The sequence below is a fragment of the Gymnoscopelus braueri genome (genome assembly GCF_963280865.1).
Source record: "Gymnoscopelus braueri genome assembly, chromosome: 24".
NCBI classification, from domain to species: domain Eukaryota; kingdom Metazoa; phylum Chordata; class Actinopteri; order Myctophiformes; family Myctophidae; genus Gymnoscopelus; species Gymnoscopelus braueri.
This window is the reverse complement of record NC_137626.1, coordinates 19,327,126-19,348,328: the sequence shown is the minus strand read 5'-3', so window position 1 is coordinate 19,348,328 and position 21,203 is coordinate 19,327,126. Positions and strand designations below refer to the sequence as shown.

General features: G+C 42.9%; 1 protein-coding gene and 1 long non-coding RNA gene across 2 annotated transcripts in view; one reads left to right on the top strand and one right to left on the bottom strand.

Annotated features, from left to right (window-relative positions):
* LOC308080867 overlaps positions 1 to 21,203 on the bottom strand; it is a 567,320-nt gene that overhangs the window by 316,390 nt on the left and 229,727 nt on the right. The window lies entirely within an intron of this gene.
* On the top strand, positions 1,794 to 3,911 carry LOC308080754 (SLIT and NTRK-like protein 1; the record flags this gene model as incomplete). Its single annotated transcript, XM_080422721.1, has 1 exon — positions 1,794 to 3,911. One exon carries the CDS (start codon positions 1,794 to 1,796, stop codon positions 3,909 to 3,911), a length of 2,118 nt encoding a protein of 705 aa, XP_080278847.1.

The window sequence follows — 21,203 nt, the reverse complement described above, 5'->3', positions numbered from 1 at the left end:
AGGAATGCAGATGGGGGCGGATAAATAACTCAGCTCTCTCCTCTGTGCCCCCAATAAAACCCGGGCCATGAGCCAGGGCTGCTGAAGCATGTTTTCCAACAACGGGATTGAAACACGGGGAGAGGAGAGGGGAGGGGGGGTTGGGTAGGGGGTGCATCATCAAATCGATATGAATGCACAATGAATGCACTTTATCTATATCAGGGGTCTTCAACGTTATTCAGGCCAGCAAGGACCCCTAAGCTGAGAGAGAGATGCCCACTACATATTGTATAAAACTGTTGACCGTTGTCTCTGTACTTGGTTAGCTCTTTTTCTCTCTCTCTACACCAAAACTCTTTGCCAAAAATAGCAGATCTATATTAGATCTGCTATTTTTGGAGCTTTGTAGATTGGCTATTTTTTGGCTAACGTTCCCCTCACTATCCTCAGAATCCTATCCCACAAAGATTTGGAGGACCCCCTGTAGTAACTCTCGGGACCTCCTAGGGGTCCCGGACCCCCTGTTGAAGACCCCTGATCTATAGAAAACACACTTCTGCTTTCGTCTTTTCCTTGTTAATTGCAGACGATGTTTTTTTTTCCCACCTTTTTTAAAAAGCGAAATGCACATGCGCATATAGGGAGCTACATTGACGCATCATTTGTTGTGTAGTCAACTGTTTTCTGTTTTCTTTTTTTTGTGTGTGTGTGCTGGATTGTGGCATGCCTGTGGCGGATAATTGTTTTACCGCATTCAACAGTGTTTTCTAAGCAAGGGGCTAAAGTCACGGGGCTCCTCCTGTGCCCCAAAGGAAGAGCAATAGACTATACAGGAAAAGGCGTTTATTCTTCACGAATACTGGGGATTTAAACACTAAACTATAGGCTATTGTCAGCCTGGTGTGAGACCTCCTCTCCTGTGTTTTCAGCAACGTCGACTTGTACACTTTTAAGATGGACCAGCAAGCTTTCGGTGTCAGTGTGAAAACATGAATTTAGATGCAAAATTTGCAATCAGAAGCAGTGGGATTTTTTTTTGTATATAGATTTAAAAAAGACTAGACAGCCACAGCTATATACAGCGTGAACATTTTTAATGCTCGCCCCTATATGTGGATTGATTTTTCTCCTCTCTCTCTCTCTCTTCTCAGCATTCCCTTGCAGTCAGTCGACAGATTTTTTTTGCCATTGCAGCTCAGTAGAGGGTGTCAGATCTTCCTGAGAGCGCCGTGCTTATAGAATGAACACAGTATAGTTGGGTCCCTCTCTTCTTTTGTGCTCCAAAATCAACAAAGGAAACCGGTGGAAAGGGGAGCAAGAGACGCCAAAAGATGTGAGGAATGCGGCTTTTTCGTAGCGCTGTGATCCACTCTAAATCTTGGGCGCAGGGTGTGAGTTTCAGCACCAGGGGAGAGGAAACAGCTCCCGTCGCAACACGCAGCACGACAGAGGAAAAAGGCACGGATCTGTTAATTTGGCCAAGGTCAGTCTTTAACGAACTAAAGCCCCAAGATGTGTCGGAGACTACAGCCTCGTCGCTGTTTTCGATTATTTTCTTAAACATGCGCAACGTCTGAGGATTCGGTCGATGTGAATGAAACGTTTATATGGTCGTTTACCAACTGGAAATCTGGACCCGGAGAGCAGGTTAGATGCAGCATGGATATGATGATGAAAGACTGCCTTATTTTATTCTCGACCTAGCCGCCTATGTTTTTTGTTTTTTTTCCCCTTCTTCGTGTGGTTAATGTAGACACTAAATTCACTGCTCGTATGCCCTGAAACCGGGAATGAATTGTCCGCGTTGAAAAATGCTGCTTTGGATTGTTCTACTGAATGCGGCTCTTTGTGTTGCCAGTGGAAATGTTACAAGGGACATTTGTAAGGAGCAGATATGCTCTTGCAGCGAGATAGAGGGAGATCTGCACATAGACTGCGAAAAAAGGAGCTTCACCACTCTGCAACATTTGACTGGCCCCAGCTCTCAGTTTTACCACTTGCTGTTGCATGGGAATTCTCTATCTAGGCTCTTTCCCAACGAGTTTGCCAACTTCTATAACGCTGTGAGCCTGCATTTGGAAAACAATGGCTTGCATGATATTGTCCCCGGCGCCTTCCTGGGATTGCAGCTGGTGAAAAGGCTTCACATCAATAACAATAAGATGCGATCGTTCAGGAAGAGTACATTTCTGGGGCTGGACGACTTGGAATATCTCCAAGCCGATTTCAATCTATTGAGGGATATCGACCCCGCGGTTTTCAGGGACCTAAATAAACTCGAGGTGTTAATACTTAATGATAACCTAATCAGTGCACTACCTATAAACGTGTTTCAACATGTGCCCATTACGCATCTTGACCTGCGGGGGAACCGAATCAAAACGTTGCCTTATGAGGGGATTCTTGAACAAATACCGGGAATTGCGGAGGTTTTATTGGAGGACAACCCGTGGGACTGTAACTGCGACCTGCTTTCTCTCAAGGAATGGCTGGAGAACATACCGCATAATGCGCTCATTGGGAGGGTGATCTGCGAGGCTCCGACCAGACTGCAGGGGGGCGACTTGAACGAAACGTCAGAAGCTGATCTGTGTCCTTCAAAGAACGGCGGTGATGACACTAGCCTGGTCGCACCTCCCACCCAGGATGAGACCTCGGAACCCGCCGCTGGTGCTGGCCCGCGTCCAACGCCTAAACCAAACGGTGATGCCGCCGGAGGACCCGCAACGCCAGGCCATGGCCCAAAGAGCCGCTCCAAATCGCGTGAAAACTGGCAGCTGAAAACGAAGCCCACTCCTGTGACAGGTGTGGACGGGGAGAGAGAGCAGCTGCAGAACACGACATGCCCACAGCCCTGTAGCTGCAAGCTGATTGGATCCAGACAGGGCCTGGGGGTCAATTGTGAGGGAAAGAAGATTGAGAGCCTATCGAACCTCAAACCCAAACCCCTGACCGCTCACGAGTTGAACATGAGAGATAATAACATCCACGCCATTAAAAAGAACCATCTGGTGGGGTACTCGTACCTCAACCTGCTTCACTTGGGGGGTAATAACATCAAGGTGATTGACAACAGTACTTTTCATAACCTGACCGAACTCATATGGCTGTATATGGATAAGAACTACCTGGATACACTCATGGCAGAGATGTTCGTTGGCCTACAGAATCTGGAATATCTCAGTTTGGAATACAACGACATTCAGCTCATTGTGGCAGGTGCGTTCAGCCCCATGCCCAAACTCAAGGTTTTGTTGCTTAACAACAACTTGCTGAAAGCTTTGCCCGTGGATGCTTTCCTTGGAACTTCTTTATCCAAGATTAGCCTGCATAATAACTATTTCACGCATCTCCCGGTGACCGGCGTGTTAGACCAGCTCAGTTCAATTTTACAGATCGATTTGCACGGAAACCCGTGGGATTGCTCGTGCAACATCGTGCCCTTCAAGCTGTGGACGGAGAAACTCGCACCAGACGCCATTCTGAGCGAGCTCAAATGCGAGTCCCCAGAGGACTTTTGGAAAAAAGATTTCCGCCGCGTCCAAAATGATCTCATGTGCCCTAAATTATACGAGAGAACCTCGCCGACCTCCCTGTCCAAAAACAACACTTTCACAGTGGACTCGGGGTCGCGCACGAACTCCTATTTGGAGCCCAGCAGGGTGTCCATCTCAGTCCTCGTACCCGGGTTGCTACTGGTGTTTGTCACGTCTGCTTTCACCGTGGTGGGAATGCTCGTCTTCATCCTGAGGAACCGCAAGAAGTCAAAGCGGAGGGACGGGAACTCCTCTGCCTCGGAGATCAACTCCTTACAGACGGTGTGCGACTCGTCTTATTGGCACAGTGGGAGTGGGCCTTACCACGCAGATGGGGGCGCGCACAGGGGCTTCGACTGTAGCGCGCACCTCTCCACGACAAACGATGCGTAAAAAAAACTAAAACGACAGTTCTACTGTAGTAGTAAAGCCTATATATAAGCATACACACCACAATGGATTACAGACAGTCATGCAGACGGACTGACAGACAGACAGACGCACGGACTGTATGTGACCTCAAAAGTGACTAAAGCGGCGGCATAGCGAGCCGTTTCATCCGCTTTCCTTTTGTTTTCTGTTATAGACTTGTTATAACCTACAGACTTCTTTTGTTTTCTCCAGTGGAATCAAGTAAGTCAGTCTGCTGCACAGGCCTCATACTGTAATATATGTATATGCCCGCTCCCCCCCGCCACCCCTCCTCCTCCTCCTTCTTCTCGCCTCCTCCTCCTCCTCCCAGTTCTGCTATTTGCCGCAATCGGACTACGGATCTGTATAGAGACAGAAAGAGGAAGGGAGAGAGAGAGAGAGAGAGAGAGAGAGAGAGAGAGAGAGAGAGAGAGAGAGAGAGAGAGAGAGAGAGAGAGAGAGAGAGAGAGAGAGAGAGAGAAGGGGAATGGTGCACGCGAGCGCATGAATGTATAATGTAAATATTCGGACCGTTGTATCATAATCTGCATGATGATATTTCTCGCATGGTTTCAACACACTGATGAGGAACCATAATACCACCATTAACCAACCAAGAGAAGCCAACTCGACCCTTATTTCATGTTATATCAATATGACGACTATATATAGATATTAAGAATTATATATGACTATTACAAAGTGCCATTTCTCTATTTTTTGTGAACCTGCAGTTAGGATTTGTATTTGTTGTTTTAAAAAACTTGTTTGGAGAAAAAAAAGACAATAATGATTATTATAATAACGGAAAATAACGATGCCTAATTCTGGAAGGAGTGATGGAAGTGTTCAAAGCTGTCAATGCATGTTATTTTCGTTTGTTATCATTTGATTGTCGATAAATATTGGGGTTATTTATACCGTACGTAGTTGGTGCAGATTAAAACCACGTCTGCACAGTCATCATCTCCTTTATGAATGTAAACTGTGTTCTTTCATGGTGTGCCAATTGTTGACTTTCAAATATTCAGACATGCAGATGAGCATGATGACACGTTACCGTCACTCAGATGCTTATGCTGCAAAGTTAATGTAGCTAAAATAACAGTTCCGTGGTTTTTGTGTGTCAATGAATATCTAGCCTGCTTTGGGTGAAAGGAAGAACAACAGACATTGAGTCATGTAAAATGGGGGGTTTATACCATCATATTTTTTCAAAAAACAAAAACAAAGCAAAAGAGTGTTTTCAACGGAGCTATGTACAATTCGATCGGTGTACAGAGCGCAGGTAGACTAGAGTATATTGCTTTTTTTAAGTCAAAAAAAGTATTCCTCCACGAAAAAAAAGCTTCTGGCTATGATTCACTTTCATTATATCGTGAGCTTTTGTAAAGCCATCTAATCTTGTCCAAATAAGAGAACTGAAACTCACTGTATTTACTAGACAAATGTGCTTGAAATAGACTGTTTTTTTCAGGCAAAGCTTGCGTTGTTAAAGTAGGCTTGGGGGGGGCACGGAGAAAACAACCCACTACGTGCCCCCAACGATGACGCAGCTGTGAATTCTCCATGGGGAGAAGTGAAACGAGCAAGTTAAGATAATGCAGGATGCCTTTTTCAATTCAGCATTTTGAACCTGAGCTATTTATTTAGGTGCGCATGGTCACTAGCTGTGGGCTCATGAGGGGGGGGAAAACCGCCATTGATTGAATATCTCTTCTGCATAGCTCAGCTGTCGAGTTATGTTGCTTAACCTACTGCATTTACGAAGGAACAAAGGTAGCCTCCGTAACCTGTCCCACAATGTATAGGCCTAGATTCATCACTTTCACCGCAGTATCCGAGACAGATACAAGGAATGTGCAATCTTGTTTTAAACATGATGAAAAGTTGCTGTGCTCGACCCCCCCCCCCCCCCCCATTCTTAGACAAAATATACACACCTATAAAATGGCTCGTATATTGAAACAATTAACCTAATCTGGCTCAGAACTACCTAAGATGCCGTCGGTTTGAGATGGGTTTACAGTACACCAGGGGTCTTCAACAGGGGGTTCGGGACATCTAGGGGGTCCTCAGAGTTACTACAGGGGGTCCGCCAAATCTTTGAATGACGGGGAAGATTAGCTGAAAATAGCAGATCTACAAACTTACAGTAGCCTAGATCTGCTATTTTTCAGAGAATTGGGGTTGAGGGAAAAAGTGTAGACCAAGTACATATAGCCAACGGTCACGTTTACTAAATATTGAGGGGGTCACTAAATATTGAGGGGGTAATATGAATCCAAACATATTAATAGAAAAGATACGTCAACAAACCAAAAAACATTAATTTGCACTGACAATAGTGCTGTCTAACAAGTCTACGAAGTTATATGACATCTATGAAAAACTGTAATCTGCAACACCATTCTATACAATATGTAGTGGGGGGTCCCTGCTTCATCTCTCTCTCTCTCTCAGCTAAGGGGTCCTTGGCCTGAAGAACGTTGAAGACCCCTGCAGTTCTAATGCCAACAGGCCTCTTTTCCCCCCAAGTATGTTAGTGTAGCGCTATCCATGGTGCTGAATAACACGGCTTCCCCCATAGTCTATAGAGTAGCGCTGTCCGGGGTGCTGAATCACACCGCTTTCCCAGTCTGTAGTGTAGCGCTGATCACGGTGCTGAATCACTCCGCCTACCATGTCTGTGTTTGAGTTGAGTAAATACGTGTGTTTGCAAGTGCATGCATGCAGACAGTGGTGGAAAAAGTACTCAAATGTTTTACTTAAGTAAAAGTATAAATACTGCAATGTAGAAGTTCTCTGTTACAAGTAAAAGTGCGGAATTAAACATTGACTTGAGTAAAAGTACAAAAGTATTGGGATCAAAATGTACTTAAAAAGTAAAAGTACTAAAATGTTTGAAAATAGCCTAGGTATAAAATAGGGCTAAAGTGGTTAATGTAGGTTTTATAATGTAATAATTTATATCTGCAAAGTAACAAGTAACTAAAGTTTTCAAATAATTGTAGTGGAGTAAAAGTACAATATTTGCCTCTGAGGTGTAGTGGAGTAGAAGTAAAAGTACTGATAATTGGAAATACTCCAGTAAAGTGAAAGTACCTCAAAATTGTACTTAAGTACAGTACTTGAGTAAATGTACTTAGTTACTTTACACCACTGCATGCAGATCCACATGCATGTATGAATGTCATGGGACTGTGTGTGTGTGTGTGTGTGTGTGTGTGTGTGTGTGTGTGTGTGTGTGTGTGTGTGTGTGTGTGTGTGTGTGTGTGTGTGTGTGTGTGTGTGTGTGTGTGTGCACAGGCTGCCGTGCTGGCCTAGTTGTTTGAGCAATTGCCTGTACATAGCAATTGCCTGTACATATGGACTCACTCATTTCGCCTAATTCCCACCGCCCACTCCCACCCTATAACCAGGCACTACATGGCCTTGGGGACTAATATCTTCTTGGCAGATCTTGTGACAATGCTCTTCATCACTTCCTACTTTTGGTCCAAATCGCCTCATCTCCCTCAATTCCCGTTTCCTTCTATCTGTTCAATCAGGGGAGAGGAAGAGGTAACTATTTGTCTCTTCTGTGGAATATTACTGTGCCACAACCCATTGATGATTTTTCATAATTTTCAAACGCTGTGTTTCAAAGTTACATTTATATGCTTTGCGATATTTGACCTGCTTCTATTTTGTTAAATAAAGTGTGGTTGAGGTTGAGTAAAAAGCAATGTTTGGTATTTGAAGTGTTATTGCATTTGACTTACATTTTCACTGGGGTGAGGATGTGCTTGAGAAGTCACATTTGCTGTGGTACTTGTTTTTATTTATGTCATCATTATATTCCACATACTGTATATTTATAGCCTAGCCTGTGTTTACAACTGCCTCCAGGTTAGAGGAGTGTGGTGTGGGGATGGTCATTATGTTACATTGTATTCTCTTTTTCAATCCCAACTGTGTTTCCAACGCCCCAATTTATTAGAAATATGTCTTCAAAGTATCTGTGGGTGTTATCCCTCGGTCAACTCCTCTGAAAGACAACCTCTTATAACAACAGCTAACTAAAACCTAGCTTTGAATGCAAAACACCTCATGATTATTTAATTAGGGATCCTGCATAATCCTCAGTTGGACATCTGGGGCATTTGATCTTAGGAACCACACAGCAAATATCATATTTAAAGTATTACGTTTCGGTGCTATGCTTGTTAACATAAAACGAACATGATAAATTATGCAATGTTAAATTAAATATATGTTATTATTTTCATTTGGATATTTATCAAGCCAATAGATAAGATACCCTATAAAATAATCATATTCTAATATAATCATATAGGGTTTGTTTCTCTATATGATGGATCTTCAGTTTCACAAAACGGCATTGTTACATTGGCTATGCTGAGAAACAGGTATAGGGCTGGCTGTCCATTGGCAGAATGTACTGTGGTGCAGTCTTTGCAATGCTTTGGATGGAAAAAGGCAAACGCTGTGCATAGTGGAACACCTGAGGGGAATATGTACTATCAGCCAACAGCTCCTGGCTACACAACACAAAATGACATGAATGGCCTTGTACTGCATCACCATAACATTAGCTGGTGTCCCATGGTGCTTCACGGCTAAATGTAGACCTATGGCAGTTGGATTGATTTATTATTCCATTGAATAATGGCATTATTTTGTATTTTAAACACACTGTGCTCATACCTCTGTGGTGCTGTTATGGCCCAGCAGGCCTAGTGTAGCTAGTGCGATAGCCACCCCCCCCCACCCCCCCCTCTGAGGAGATGGTAGTTGAGGCAACACTTCCAGCAGGGTAACATCATCAGTACACCTCATAACACTTTGCTTTCATGCAAGTCCCAAGGGGCGTTGCTCTGGTATTTAGCTCCGGGGTATGAAGAATGTTGTTGGAAAGATATGTTTCCCATATTTCAAATGAGGAGCCTGTTTTATTTCTTTCAACCCGGGTTCTATATTTTACAGCAGTCCCATCATGCTGTTTGGTTATGGATAAACAAGTTGTCACATTGTAGATATATACTGGAGTATTATCACTTCATGCAGCTGTTAAATGCGATCTGACATGGCTAAATCTGACAAAACTCAGTATAGAAAGAACTGCCCTTTCAACACAAAAAGCCTCACACAGCATATTCCTTTTGCTGAATGTAAACAATTACCAAAACAAAACTTTAGCACGCACTACTAAGATAATGTAATTCTCTGTTTAATATTGTGGCTGCCATGCATGATCCTCCTAAGTGTTGATTTAGAGCTAGAATGTAGACATGGACATGTAAGTGTCCAGGAAATTGAGGGATGGAGTTACAACATGCTTCCATTGAATCAACTAGTGCCCGTTTAATACTAATATCACCCAATGTCAGGTCATGGAAAATCCAACCCAGATAAATCCAACCAAACAAATAACAAATGTCTGCTCATGTGTAGGCTACATGTTTCTAATGTACACTATAGCCTACAATTCCTTTTCAATTGAATACGGGCAAGTGGTACTGTTATTGTGTTGAAAGGACACGTTTAAACCTCATCAGGGTAATCTAGTTCACCAATTGTTTTTGACGGCTGCACAGAACATTAACATTAGTATGTGAGAGGTTAGGTTCAGGACATGTGGTGCTATTCTCAGTTTAATGTATTGTATAGACATTCCTCACATAACATTAAGGGAAACAGACAAATTCATGAGATCTTAGTCTTATACAATTTGATTTAAGGGTGAACTGTGTGTAGAGCTAGCACTGGAGAATTGCCCCCCAGCCTACGTAAAACTCGTCTTCTAGAAGGCTGGCAATATTCCAGCATAAATTGCACGTGTCCTCTTGACAACAGAACAATATGATTCATGTTAAATGTCTGCAAAGGTCCCCTTGAATGCACACCCACACTACAGGATGTATGCTGCTTAGAAATGCACAGCTCTTGTTCACAGCAAATAACATTGTAGTTATTTTAAGGTACAGTAGCATGATTCACAAAGACAAGATCCCGGAAAGGTAGCCATTTGATTCAAATTTGCACAGGATGAAATGCTGTAGTTCATGGTGGAGCTGATGGCTGTAAACTGACCCCTGTTTGACAGAGTTTTCCACATCATTTGCTGTCGTCTCTGGTTCGTGCAGAGCACAAAATCAGGACAGCAAAGTCACAGATGGCAACATTACACACAGATAGAAGTTAAATGATATCAAAGTGTGAAGAAATGACACAATATGAGTGGAAAATATAGTGCCATGTTTTTCTATATCCCTTGTTATGCCCCTGGGCACATAATTGGTCAGGCTCAACGTGAGCCCTCCCAGGGTCTGTCTTTATCTCAGTTGGTTCCTAGGTTGGGGGATGAGACTGTTAGGCTTGGCAAAAGTCCCAGGTGATCCATTGTGGCTTTGTCAGCAGCTCCAGTACAGCAATCCAATCACTCAGCCTGAGTCTTAGACCCAGGAGGTGTTCAGCAATGATTGCCTGGTGTCATCCCTAGGGGTTTGATTTTTGCTGTTATTCCTATTATTATTATTATTATTATTATTATTATTAGCCTCTTCAATTGCTAAAGTACTATAGCATATATGTCTGCGTGGTTGGGTTTTATGAGGCCCAATGGTTATGTCCTTTGTTCCAATAGTTAGATTGTGGAACAGGTTCCAGGCTCTCGTGGTGAATGCTTGGAATTTGTGTCGGCAGATGAGTTTCATAATGGTGTGGATGAGATGGGAGGTGGTGGCTGCATGTCCAAACTTTGAAAAATGCTGCAGGCCAAAGGAATGCTACTGGATGTTGGTTACATTAGCTTAGATGAGCTGAAGTATTATCTGTCCCTATTAATATGCCGTGTAACAATACAATGATCCCAAAACAACAATGTTATCATAGTACACCAAAGCAGACTGGAGAGCTTCCGGAGGTCAATAATCATTTTGTGGAAATGCCACATTGGGCCCACAGCCCTGCTGCAGCCGCTTTTTCAATATGTGCCCACAGTGAGTGACTATAGTTCAGGAGCTGCTCATTCATCTTTTGTTTGGACATGTATCAACTTTAGCCAGGCCAGGATCACTTAAAGTATATTGACTTGGCATTGCCTCTACTAAAGGGAGGCAGAAACCCGACGTCACAGTCAACCCGGGTAATTTTCTTTTTTTTGCCCGGACAGTAAGGTATAGCGAGCAAAAAAAGTGGTCCAATACATTTTACGTATACATATGGTATGTTTCCCGTGTGTGCCATGCATACCACCGCAAACACTCAAAATAATTGAGAAGATTTCAATTTGTAATTGACCCAGATCCAGTGTCAGGCCTGCTCACCACAGGCCTACGTCAGCTGCGTGAGCGGGCCTTTTAATCAAGATGAGTGAATGTCCTACGGAGTGTTTCCTCCAGCTCTAAGTAATCCTCCGCTCCCAGGCCCCACGTATCGATTATCCCATTGATTTGATTTAGCGGCCACACGCCTGCCCATGCTTCACTGGCATTTGAGGCATTATGTGGCTCTACCTGATCTGATTATATTGGCCAATTGGGAACTATAACCATGGTACAAAATGGAGTGTGTTTGCAGTCATGAATTAAGGAAATGTAAGATTTGTTCGGTGGCAAACGTGGAAGGGGGTTTAGAGTCATGACAAACTTGCTTTTCGATAGACTTCTGTGTCAGAGCTGAACGTTGTAACAAAGACAAACATATACACAGATGTGAATGAGCACTCACACAGTCTCAACGCACATGTGCTGTACCCCGCCAGAGCTGGGCTATGAGAATTTTTAATTTCCCAAAGCCGTGTTGGCCTGGGTCCAATGAAGCCTGCCCCGTCGCTTTTTACAATTAAGTGGCTGGTCAGAGAGCAGCTCGAAACTGGGCCAAGGGTACTTTGGCCTATTGATGGAGCACAGCAAGAACCTCGGCGGGCCCAGACACATTTTGTACAGCAGCACTCTTTATATGTGAAGATTTAAAATCACACACACACCACTAGTTGCACTCGCCCCAAGACTTTGAAGCCAAAATGGTGCCATGATGCTGGTTGGGGAAATGAAATGGCGCTTCAGTCAAAGTGAGTCTTTAGGAAATGAATTCTGAGGGCTCTTTTAATATCTGTTGTTGTCCAACCCAGCGTGGTTGGTCAAAGTTGGGGTTAATCATTGTGATTCATTTCCATAATTTCTGCAAAACAATGTGCAGACTATGTATATACTGTAGGAAACCACACTCCCGTCAGGATATGATGTAAAAGCAAAACAGCTGATGTGGGAATCAATTGCTATAAAATATTACTATAAAAGTGCTGATGAGGTCATGCTTGATTGTAATTTGATGTACTTTGGGGTATGCCAATGTATCAGCTTCACATGTACAATACTGTATATACAGTAAATGGTAAATGGTGCATTTATAAAGCGCTTTTATCCGAAGCGCTTTACAATAGATTGTGCATTACATTCACCCGTTCACACACACATTCATACACCGATGGCGGAGGAAACCATGCGAGGCACCAACCGACTCATCGGGAGCAATTAGGGGTTCAGTGTCTTGCTCAAGGACACTTCGACACTAACTCTTCTGGGGGAGCCCGGGATCGAACTGGAAACCTCACGGCTTCCATCCGGCCGCTCTACCGGCCACTCCACCCCTGAGCCACTGCCGCCCCTGTACATATATACAGTGAAGGGCATACTATTTTTGGGCGGTGAAACCGCCCCTATAAGTGAGATTTGGAAAAATGTACAAATATCTTGGGCAGTGAAACCGGCCCTAAAAGTTTGTACAATTATCCTGCGCTGTGATTGGCCAATCACAATCTATTCAGGACTGTGATTGGCCAGTGTCACATGACACATGTGCATAGCCCTATGTGATTGGCCAGTGTCACATGACACATGTGCATAGCCCTATATAAGCAACCATAACTTAAAAAAAAACAAATTATTGTTTTTTTTAAGTTATGGTTTTGTCCATCATAAAGTGTGTTTTACAAAAGATAAATGTATTTATCTTTTGTACATGATTGATCGACTCCATTCAGTATTGTGATTAGCTAGCAAGACACATGCTGACACTAAGTGGCTCTTTCAGATCAAAGCATATATATTGGTTGACTCCATTCAGTATTGTGGTTAGCTAGGAAGACACCGCCCACTTCACACAGGGTGTGATTTTTAATTATATATTGCTGTGTTACTAGACACTGTCAGACCTGGATTGCTTATTATACAATACAGAGTAATGTAATATGCATTACTTGTGGTAGCTGAAAAAAAAGTAGCAGTGCAAATGCTATTCTATTTTAGTGCAACTTTTAGTGTTATCCCTTTCAAAACATAAATATATTGCCAGGTAGACACAGGGCACCTTAAATGAAATATAATATGACCACCCAGATTTTAACCCAGGTCTCCTGCACCAGAAACCAAACAATAACCATGGACCAAGGAATGTACCAGGCTTCTGGGTTTAAGTCAATGCTGCTCTGCTACAATAGCAACTATACTGCTTGATCGACTCAGCCAAAAGTCGGAAATGCTTAAATTAACAATATTACATTGGTTCTCTGCTACCACTCCCTCTCACAGCAGGACTGTATGCACATACAGCATAAACAAACTGACAACGGTGGTCAATTTACCGAAGCACATATTAAGTCAATATGTGCTCAATATGTGCTCAAAACAAAACAAAAAATCTGCATACATATATTTTCCCACACTCTATGAGATGGCTGTTGTTAATGTTGCATACTGTTCCTGAGCCCGGAGAAGAGGTTTGTTAGAACCACCCACAGACACAGGAGGCCACTGGGCATAAATCAAGACATTTTCTTCACACCTGGAAGCTGCTCTCTCCAGCAGGTGGGAGAAGTGTTTATTGAGTCATTGAAAGGCGACAGTTCAACACAAACACACGGCACACTATTCAGCGCTCTAGCAAAATAAGAGAGCATCAAGGATGAAATGTCACTCTTTCATGATTAATGCACCGACAAAGACCAGAGCACAATTACAGCAAGTGGTGCCTTATCTCTCAACTACCACTCCATTCAACCTGACAGCTTGAGGCTGTCAGCAGACATGATGCTATCCACATCAATGGCAACAAGCACAAGACAAACGCTGACATCAATTATGACCACACGCCATCCTCTGTTTGTGTGCATGTCAAAGGAATTGCCAACATGCTTCTTTGGTGTGAGAGGCTGTTGGAGAGGCATGCATACCACAGGTGCATAATCTTTGTTTTCACCGTGCTGCAGCATCTGTTTTCCTTGAGGAATACAAATAAAAACAGCATAGCATTAATTAGACAATAAGCTATCCCAGGGGCAGTGTTAATCTGAAGCCATCGTCAAGAAGGGACAGCAACGCATTTTCCTCAAAAATCACATGTTTTATACAGTATGATTTTATTTTAAAGGACTTTTGTTGGCGGTATTCTGTGCTACTGGTCTGCTAGTTTGGCACAGTAAATGCTGACAAATAAAACTAGTCTTGCTATGTAAATAGGTGAGTAACAGAGTGACCTACTGGATCTAACCTGTACTTGATTAGACTGGTAAATAAAGACAACAATATTGACAAAAATAAAATGTATTTATTTTTTACCCACACCTCAACCATATACAGTACGTTTGAGGTTCAACCATCTGGAAGTATAGTAGCAGATACACGACAAGAAGAATCATGAAGCCATTCATGTCATCAGCCATTCCTCAGATAAACAAACAGGGCCAGTAGCTGTAGTGATCGTGATGTTATGTAATCGTGATTTTAATGTGACAACTAAAAGCAAACAGCCTCGTGTTCTTCTAATCTAATCTCTACCTTTCCCAAGGAGTCAGCCTTGCCCACAAGTACATTGTTTTCTCTCAAAACTGGAAAAAGCTGCAATCTCTTCTCTTTCTATTCCTCTCCGTTAGCACCTGAATCTAGCAGTTATATTACATTCTAGACAGGAGGATGGCTCGCTACAAAGGTAAGAAATCTGTACATCCCTCCATCATTAGGAGATAAAGTTCAGAGGGAAGACATACTGTAGATAAACATTAGAATTATGGAGTACACCGTCTTTTGCTCTGCGCATCGCAATTGCATCTCATCTGCAGTTCAACCTGCAGATGAGGAATCACGCCTAAATGCATCAACATTGCCGTCAATTACTCCCTGCTTATGTCTGTCTGCTGTGGGACATATGTTAGGGCACAGTAAACAAATTCTGTAGCAACGTTACACTTGACCTGATCTCCCAAGCATGTACAGATGCACTAACAATATGTGTGCAAATTATGCACATAATGTACAAACGCATATGTACATATATAGGCTACCAGTCTCTTTCATCCCCTCCCTGTCTCTCTCTCCGTCTCTCTCCCTCTCTCTCTCTCAAACACACACACAGGTGTACGCGTGCACGCATTAACATGCACACGCACGCACGCACACACACACACACACACACACACACACACACACACACACACACACACACACACACACACACACACACACACACACACACACACACACACACACACACACACACACACACACACACACGCACACACATAAATGCTGTCCTTAACCTGGTGTACCACAACCGCTCAGCAAATACCAGCTGGGTCAACAGATGCTCTGGGCGTTCTAACTTCCTCTCATACGAAGAACATTGGAGCCTGTCAGTTCATATGTGAACACACACACACACACACGCATGCCTGTATATGTATGCATGCATGCACACACACTTGCCTGTGTGCGCGTGCGAGCGCACGCACACGCACACACACGCACACACACACACACACACACACACACACACACACTCTCTGCAGGGATGGAACATCAAGCAGATGACAGGGTTTTATCTGCCTTTGTTTTTCTACCATTAAGACCATGCAGCAGAAAGGCTTGGCTCGGTGGAGTTCAAATTAATGGAATGAGCCTTTGTGACATGGACCTCATTGCAGATAAAATTTCCGTTTTTATTTAACTTGATTTCATTCCTTTAGTGTGCGAAATCCATTGCATCCGTGCATAGCCTGATTAAAGGCATACGTGTAGCATCTTGCCGTCTGAGAAAGGAAATACATTACATTAATCTCTGTTCATTTACGCAGATGCTTGGGCAGTACAGCGCGGCTTGTTTTATGTGCATTGGGGTCAGTTTATCTGTGAAGTAACATCATGTACGTAATTCACAGTTGGGCCAGGGACGTAGTTTCTTTTTATTCAAATTAAACGCTATGCTGGGATAACCGCCTTGGACCAAGGAGAGCCCACCAGAATAAATACACTTCTCCTAGCAAATGTGGTGTAGTACCTATGTGTTTATTATGTTACTAAAAGTTACTTTGAGCTCTATTTTAGCTTATTTAAAATTAACACAATAACGTTGACTGGGTATTGTTTTTCAGACACCGAATAATCTGTGTCTTTTTGTTGCCCAACAATGTTTTATTGCCCAACAATGCTTTACATGTAAGGAATTTGACTCCGGTTGTACTTACATTCAACAATCAGGAGACAACAACAGCCAGTGGTGGAAAGTAACTAAGTACATTTACTTAAGTACTGTACTTGAGTACAATTTTGAGGTATTTGTACTTTACTTGAGTATTTCCAATGTCCAATACTTTTACTTCTACTCCACTACATCTCAGAGGCAAATATTGTACTTTTACTCCACTACATATTCTTGAAAACTTTAGTTACTAGTTACTTTTCAGATATAAACTATGATATAATGAAACATACATTAACCACTTTAGGCCTATTTTATACATAGGCTATTTGAAAATAGACGATCTACAAGCTCACAACGCGTCGCATCACGACGCGTTGTGAGCTTGTAGATCTGCTATTTTCAAATATTTAGTTATTTTACTTTTGGTACTTTAAGTACATTTTGATGCCAATACTTTTGTACTTTTACTCAAGTAAATTTTGAATTCTGGACTTGTAACAGAGTATTTTTATATTGCAGTATTGGTACTTTTACTTAAGTAAAGAATTTGAGTACTTTTTCCACCACTGACAACAGCAATGACAATTGTAGATTTTACCCAATCAACAACGTTAGAACTTAGCTGTCTGTACTGTTAACGGGTAGTTTACTAACTGTTTGTAATTGTATTTGACTTAAATAAGTCACTCCTCTCTATACTGATGTGTATAAATAAAGTAATGCCAGCCCTATGGTCTCCAGTGGTGTAAAGTAACTCAGTACTTTTACTTCTACTCCATACATCTCAGAGGAAAATATTGTACTTTTACTCCACTACAATTATATGAAAACTTTAGTAGGCCTAACTAGTTACTAAACTACAAGCTCACAGATCTACAAGCTCACGTCACATCACGGGCATTGTGAGCTTGTAGATCTGCTATTTTCCAAAGATGTTTTTAATACGTTTTGAACTTGTGAAATGGGACATTCTGCACAATGAGTACTTTTACTTTTGGTACTTTAAGTATATGTTGATGCAGATTACTTTTGTACTTTTACTCAAGAGCATTTTGAATACGGGACTTCTATTTGTAACAGAGTATATCTACATTGCAGTATTGATACGTTTACTTAAGTAAAACATGTGAGTACTTCCATCATCTGCTGGTCTCTTCGGTGCTTGTAGGTGCAGCAGCACAGGTGAAAATCATATTGCTGCCCATAGGTGGCAATAGTAAACCATGCCCAGGTAAGATGACAGACAGTTATCCCACCATGGTGATGTAATGTCACATATAATGTTCTATGCTCATATACTTTGTGCTTCAGCAAACAAGCAGCAAGCCGCCTCTGTCCAGAGCTGGTTAGAGCCAACGTGTCTCACTCATCATGAATCACTGGTTTATGTCCAGTGGGACTGAAAAGGAGACAAAGTAAAAAAAAAATATGCCCAGAAAGTCTGCAAATAAAAGTCATATAAGTTCACTGGCTAAACAGAGCTAGACAGAGCAAACAGACAGACAGACGGACAGACAAACTGACGGACAGAAGAAAGAAAGAAAGAAAGAAAAGAAGAAATGTAAAGGGGAACATTTACATATCCTCTTCATTCTGTCCTATCTTAATTTAATTATAATAATATTTAAATACTTGAATATTAGGAGGTATTAGGCTACCAGATATAGATAGAACCGTTTGTAGTGAAGTGGCATGTTAACTGAAAAAAGCAAGACAGACAGGACGAACAGACAGCAGGCAGGCAGGCAGGTAGGCAGGCAGGCAGGCAGGCAGGCAGGCAGGCAGGCAGGCAGGCAGGCAGGCAGGCAGGCAGGCAGGCAGGCAGGCAGGCACGTCGGCAGAGGACGGTATCCGAGCGCTTATCCATTGTGGTGGCAAACACTCTTTTCCCCTGAGTGGGACTGCAGACATGGTAGGAAGTCAGTCCACACTGTCTGGCATTGACGAGCACACCTCCTTCCCTTTGTACCGTATGTGACAGGAGATGAAGAGGGAGAGAGAGAGAGGAGAGAGAGAGAGAGAGAGAGAGAGAGAGAGAGAGAGAGAGAGAGAGAGAGAGAGAGAGAGAGAGAGAGAGAGAGAGAGCGAGAGAGAGAGAGAGAGAGAGAGAGGGGGAGAGAGACACACACACACAGACAGACAGACATACAGAGAGACCGCCAGAGAGAGAGAAAGAGAGAGAGAAGAGAGAAGCAGACAATCTATAAACTGCCACTGTCTCTCCCTTGATGGCTGAATGATGGATGACTGCATCTTCCCTAACAATACCCACACACTCCCTATGTGGGAGGCCTCACACATGGGGGCAGCGCAACACTGTGTGTGTGTGCGTGTGCGTGTGCGCGTGCGTGCGTGCGTGCGTGCGTGCGCGTGCATATGAGAGAGAGAGAGAGGGATCAATCTGTCCAATTTAATGTTTTACACTTTAACTGACAGATGGCTTGTGTGCCCTTACATGTAAAATAGTCCTATTACAGTATTACAATTCTCGGCTTCAGGATTGAGGCAAGAATGCATCATGGGTAAGATGTGCAGAAAAAACAAAATCCACGGGTGCACCAGAAATATACTTCTTAAGCTTCCCGTCACACTGGGAATCAGTTTGGACACTATCGGATTACTATTACACTGTAAACTGCTTTAGTGATCAGGGTTAGAGTGATCAGCTGCTTATTATGGATCAAAAGCTTGGGACAGAATGCTATACACAAGCTGTAGTCTACAATCAACACTGTAGCCTCCTTACATTGTTGATTTTGAGTCTGTCCATACACGCCAATTTGTGTATTTCTGTGTAAGTAAGTAAACTTTATTTATAAAGCACCTTTCAAAGCAACATATCACATAATAATAAAGTTACAACAATAAGGATAAAACCGTGAGAACAAGGAAACAAAAGCACTAACCAGCACATGAAGTGAAACAATGTGCTTATGAAACAAATGTGTTTTCAGGAGACCCTTAAACCAACCAACTGACTCAGCGTTTTTTTTTTTTATAACCAAGGGTAGAGCGTTCCACGGAGTGGGAGCAACCACTGCAAAGGCACGGTCACCCTTGGTTTTGAGTCTGGACTTGGGTACGACCAGAAGGCCTTTGCCAGAGGACCTGAGAGATCTCACATTTTGCACTCGTTTCAGTAATTCAGAAATATAGAGTGGAGCCATCCCATGCAGTGCCTTATATGTAATTAAAATACATTTAAAATTCAATTGCAATGCAATTCTGCATACTTATATATATATATATATACAGTACACATAATATATAGTGTGTACGGGTTAGCATAAGGTATAAACCATTTGCAAGGATCATGAGAATAATGTATACCGTATGAGTATACTGTATACCTGTGTACATTATTCTCATGATCCCTGCAAATGGTTTATACCTTATGCTAACCCTGTCATCTATCTATCCATGAATGTTACTTTGCCTCGCGGTAATCTGTCTGCTTCCAGCTGGATAACTGAGACTGGTGCTGTGCGCACATTGAAATCATGGCAGGGGAAGAAAAGAAGAAAAAAGTTGTTTTCACTCAATGGAAAACGTAAACATCTTCCAGCAGCTTATGACAAATCACAGCAGTGAAACTCAGTGTTCCTCAGGCTGTCTTGTGTAGTCTATTCCAACAGAGAGAGAGAGAGAGAGAGAGAGAGAGAGAGAGAGAGAGAGAGAGAGAGAGAGAGAGAGAGAGAGAGAGAGAGAGAGAGAGAAACAGTCAGGGCTACTGGTGATGGAGACAGAAAAGGAATGCGCACACACTGAGAAGCACCTGTGGGTGAAGTCGCCCTCGTCAAGTGGATTGATAATGCCAGGATTGGTAATGTCCCCTTGAGCAGTGGTGGGAATAGACGGAAGAATTGGCATTGAGCCTGGGGGAGTACAATCTTAAAGTTTCCATATAGGTTGGTATGAACAATTGAAAAAGAGAGATAACATTGATGTTTCGCATTGACGTTTTTAAAAATGTGCTTATGAAAACCATCTGCTTGTAGTGATCGATTTGACCCGGACAGATGTGATCATTATAAGAGGTTATTTTTTCTCTTCTAATCTTTCATTTATTCTCGGCTGACCATTCATCATTCATCGGTAGAAACTCTTATACCTCCCCCCACCCCAACACCCGCCCCACCACCACCATAAAGCTGTTGCCCCGCTTCACAAAGTCTTACAGATGATGATGCCTGTCTCTGCGATGTGTGATCTCCCCACAACATCATCCACGCTCACTGGTTTGATGGCTCTCCAATCTGAACATCACCCTTGTGAAAGAAATAAAACAACGTATCAGAGATGAAGATGATGAAAGCCTTCAGCGATGCACAGTTGGCAGCAGAGAGGAGGGGGGAGCAGGGGAGTCTGCCTCCCACTCTCTTTCTCTCTCTCTTTCCTCTCATGTTAGGCCTTTGGGGCTTCTGCTGGGTCTCTAGGCTTTGTCTCGTTCTCTGCTCTCCCTTCATCTCTGCCTGCCTATCTCTCTCTCTCGATTGCTGTCTCTCTCGATCGCTCGCTCTCTCTCTCCCCCTGTGTCTCTGCCTATCTCTTTCTCTCTATCTCTCTCCGTCCCTTCTTCCTTTTTCTTGTTCTTCTTCCCCTCTCTATTCCCCTCTGCCTCTCAGTCTTTCCCAGGGGTTTAATTTATGATTGTGGAGACACAGAAACATAGGGAAGACAACCCACGCTCTCTAGCTCTCTCTCTCAGCTCGCTCAGTGGCTTTCTGCATGAACTGTGTGTGTGCTGTGTGTGTGCGTGTGCGTGTGTGCGTGTGCGTGTATGTGTGTGTGTGT